The sequence below is a fragment of the Eriocheir sinensis genome, chromosome 42 (genome assembly GCF_024679095.1).
Source record: "Eriocheir sinensis breed Jianghai 21 chromosome 42, ASM2467909v1, whole genome shotgun sequence".
Lineage (NCBI taxonomy): Eukaryota > Metazoa > Arthropoda > Malacostraca > Decapoda > Varunidae > Eriocheir > Eriocheir sinensis.
In genome coordinates this window covers 14,274,790-14,277,289 of record NC_066550.1, presented here as the reverse complement: position 1 = coordinate 14,277,289, position 2,500 = coordinate 14,274,790, and the positions used below count along the sequence as shown (strand labels likewise).

Sequence of the window (2,500 nt, the reverse complement as noted above, 5' to 3'; positions counted from 1 at the left end):
CTCCTCCTCCTCCTCACCTTCCGGGATATCCTCCAGGGGGCGCGGCAGGTTCAGGGGAGAGGGGGACCTTAGGTAATGACGGTTGACCACTTCCCACTCGGCCGTCTCCTGCATCGCTCCCGTCCACGCCAGCCCGCCCGTAGCATCTGTGGGCGTGGTGGGGGGAAGGGAAGGAGAGAAAAATTGGGTTGATTTAATATGGGAGATGAGGTTTTGGTGGTGGAGATGACTTGCGGAGATGAGGTGTGGAGATGATTTTTGGAGATGAGTTTTTGGTGGTGGAGATGACCTGCGGAGATGAGCTTTGGAGACGAGTTTTTGGTGGTGGAGATGACCTGCGGAGATGAGGTGTGGAGATGAGTTTTGGAGATGACTGTTGTGTTCTCCTCCTCCTCCTCCTCCTCCTCCTCCTTCTACTCCTATAGCTATTCTCCTTTCCCTCCTCACCTTCCTCCTCCTCCTCCTCCTCCTCCTCCTCCTCCCTCCTCCTCCTCCTCCTCCTCCTCCTCTCTCTCTCTCTCTCTCTCTCTCTCTCTCTCTCTCTCTCTCTCTCTCTCTCTCTCTCTCTCTCTCTCTCTCTCTCTCTCTCTCTCTCTCTCTCTCTCTCTCTCTCTCTCTCTCTCTCTCACCTCTTATTGACACCCTCAAAAATGGCGTCAGAAGCCTTTCAGTATTCTTTAAGCCAAGTTTTTCTAATTTCAAAGTGACGGACGTGGTCGCAGCCACACCCACGCCCACTCCAGCGGGCATGAGGGTGGAGGCGGAGGTGGGGGCGGCGTGGGTGGACTCCTTGTGGGCGTACGCGGCGGGGACGGCGGTGTCAGTTTCAACATCCGTGTCGCCGTCGGAGCCACTGGTCGTGTCATCCGAGGAGCAGGAATCACAGCTTAGCGTCGATCTCGCGTCCACGGCGGTGTCCTCGTCCTCGTCAGTAGTGGAGGGAGGCGCGGAGGAGTGTGTGGAGGAGGCACGTGTGGAGGAGGAGGTGGAGTCGTGCTGGGGGCTGACGGAACCTCTCTTGATGAAGGGGAGGTAGTGGTAGAGAGCGCGCGTTGTCTTCGGCGACCCGCGCGGAGTATCTTCCTCGCTGAGCTGCCCCGAATCGTTCGCCACAGCTCCGTTTTTCTGGTCAGGCTCAAGTTCAAGCTCTCCCTCTGTACCCTCACCTCCCCTTCCACCTCCTCTTCCACCTCCCCCCGTGTCCGTGGAGGTGGAGGAGGTGGAGGAGTTCCGCTTTTCGTTAGAGGCGGTGTTGGGCCGAACGGTGAAATCAAGACCCTTTTCGGATATCATGGCACCGGGTAGGCCCATGAGGGAGAGGAAGTCACGCTTCTCCTTGGCGAAAACAACCTTATTGCTCCGACCCTGGGGAGGAGGAGGAGGAGGAGGAGGAGAGAAGATACGTCAGAAAGTTAGTTAGTAAATAAACCTTTCAATATATACAACACTATCTTAAGTAAGTGTGTGTGTGTGTGTGTGTGTGTGTGTGTATGGTACAGAAGAATTATGAGAAGAGAGAAATACTTATGTGCGTTCATGTATAGATTTATGTATGTGTGTGAACGTATAGATCTGTGTGCGTGTAAGTCCATGTACGTGTGTGTGCGTGTATGTAAACTTATATAAGGAAAGAAATATTTATGTGCGGCGTTCGTGTGCGTTTTGGTGTGTGTGTGTAAGTGTGTCTGTGTACGTATAGGTCTCTGTGTGCGTATAAGTCCTTGTGTGTGTGTGTGTGTGTGTGTGTGTACCTTGTCCTGGTGGCGGTGGTGAGTGCGGCAACGTCGTTCTCTATACACGAGGACGACAGGAACACGACCCTTCGCCCGCATGCGTCCGATGGTCTCGAGAACCTGCAGGAGGAGGAGGAGGAGGAGGAGGAGGAGGAGGAGGAAGGGTGAAGAGGAAGATTGGATATATATTAGGGATTGCGGGAAGAAGAGAAGGAAGATTATGAAGAGGAGGAGGAGGAGGAGGAGGAGGAAGGATGAAGAGGAAGATTGGATATATATTAGGGATTGCGGGAAGAAGTGAAGGAAGATTATGAAGAGGAGGAGGAGGAAGAGGAGGAGGAGGAGGAGGAGGAAGGAGGAAGAGGAAGATTGGATATATATTAGGGATTGCGGGAAGAGGAGAAGAAAGATTATGAGGTGGATGAGGAGGAAGAGGACGAGGAGGAGGGGAGGTGGAGGAGGAGGAGGAGGAGGAGGAGGAAATAATGTAGAGTGTAGGTGAAAGAGGAGGAGGAGGAGGAGGAGGAGAGAAAAAATATGTAGGAGAAAAAGGAGGAAGGAGGAGGAGGAGGAGGAGGAGAAGTAAGAAAGGAAGAGTGGACGAGAGGTGGGAGAGAAAAGATGTATTAAAATAATGGATTAATTTCCCTTCCCTTCCTTTCCCTTCCCTTCCCTTTCCATCCCTTATCTTCCCTTCCCTTCCCTTCCCTTCCCTTCCCTTCCCTTTCCATCCCTTATCTTCCCTTCCCTTCCCTTTCCATCCCTTA

General features: G+C 53.0%; 1 protein-coding gene across 1 annotated transcript in view; it reads right to left on the bottom strand.

Annotated features, from left to right (window-relative positions):
- Positions 1-2,500, bottom strand: part of LOC127010227 (uncharacterized) — a 4,586-nt gene that overhangs the window by 1,064 nt on the left and 1,022 nt on the right. Inside the window, exons 3-5 of the mRNA XM_050884105.1 lie at positions 1,752-1,853; positions 630-1,365; positions 18-146 (exon numbers count right to left, since the gene is read on the bottom strand). Of these exons, the coding sequence (XP_050740062.1) occupies positions 18-146; positions 630-1,365; positions 1,752-1,853 (967 nt within the window). The remainder of the gene's footprint in view (positions 1-17; positions 147-629; positions 1,366-1,751; positions 1,854-2,500) is intronic.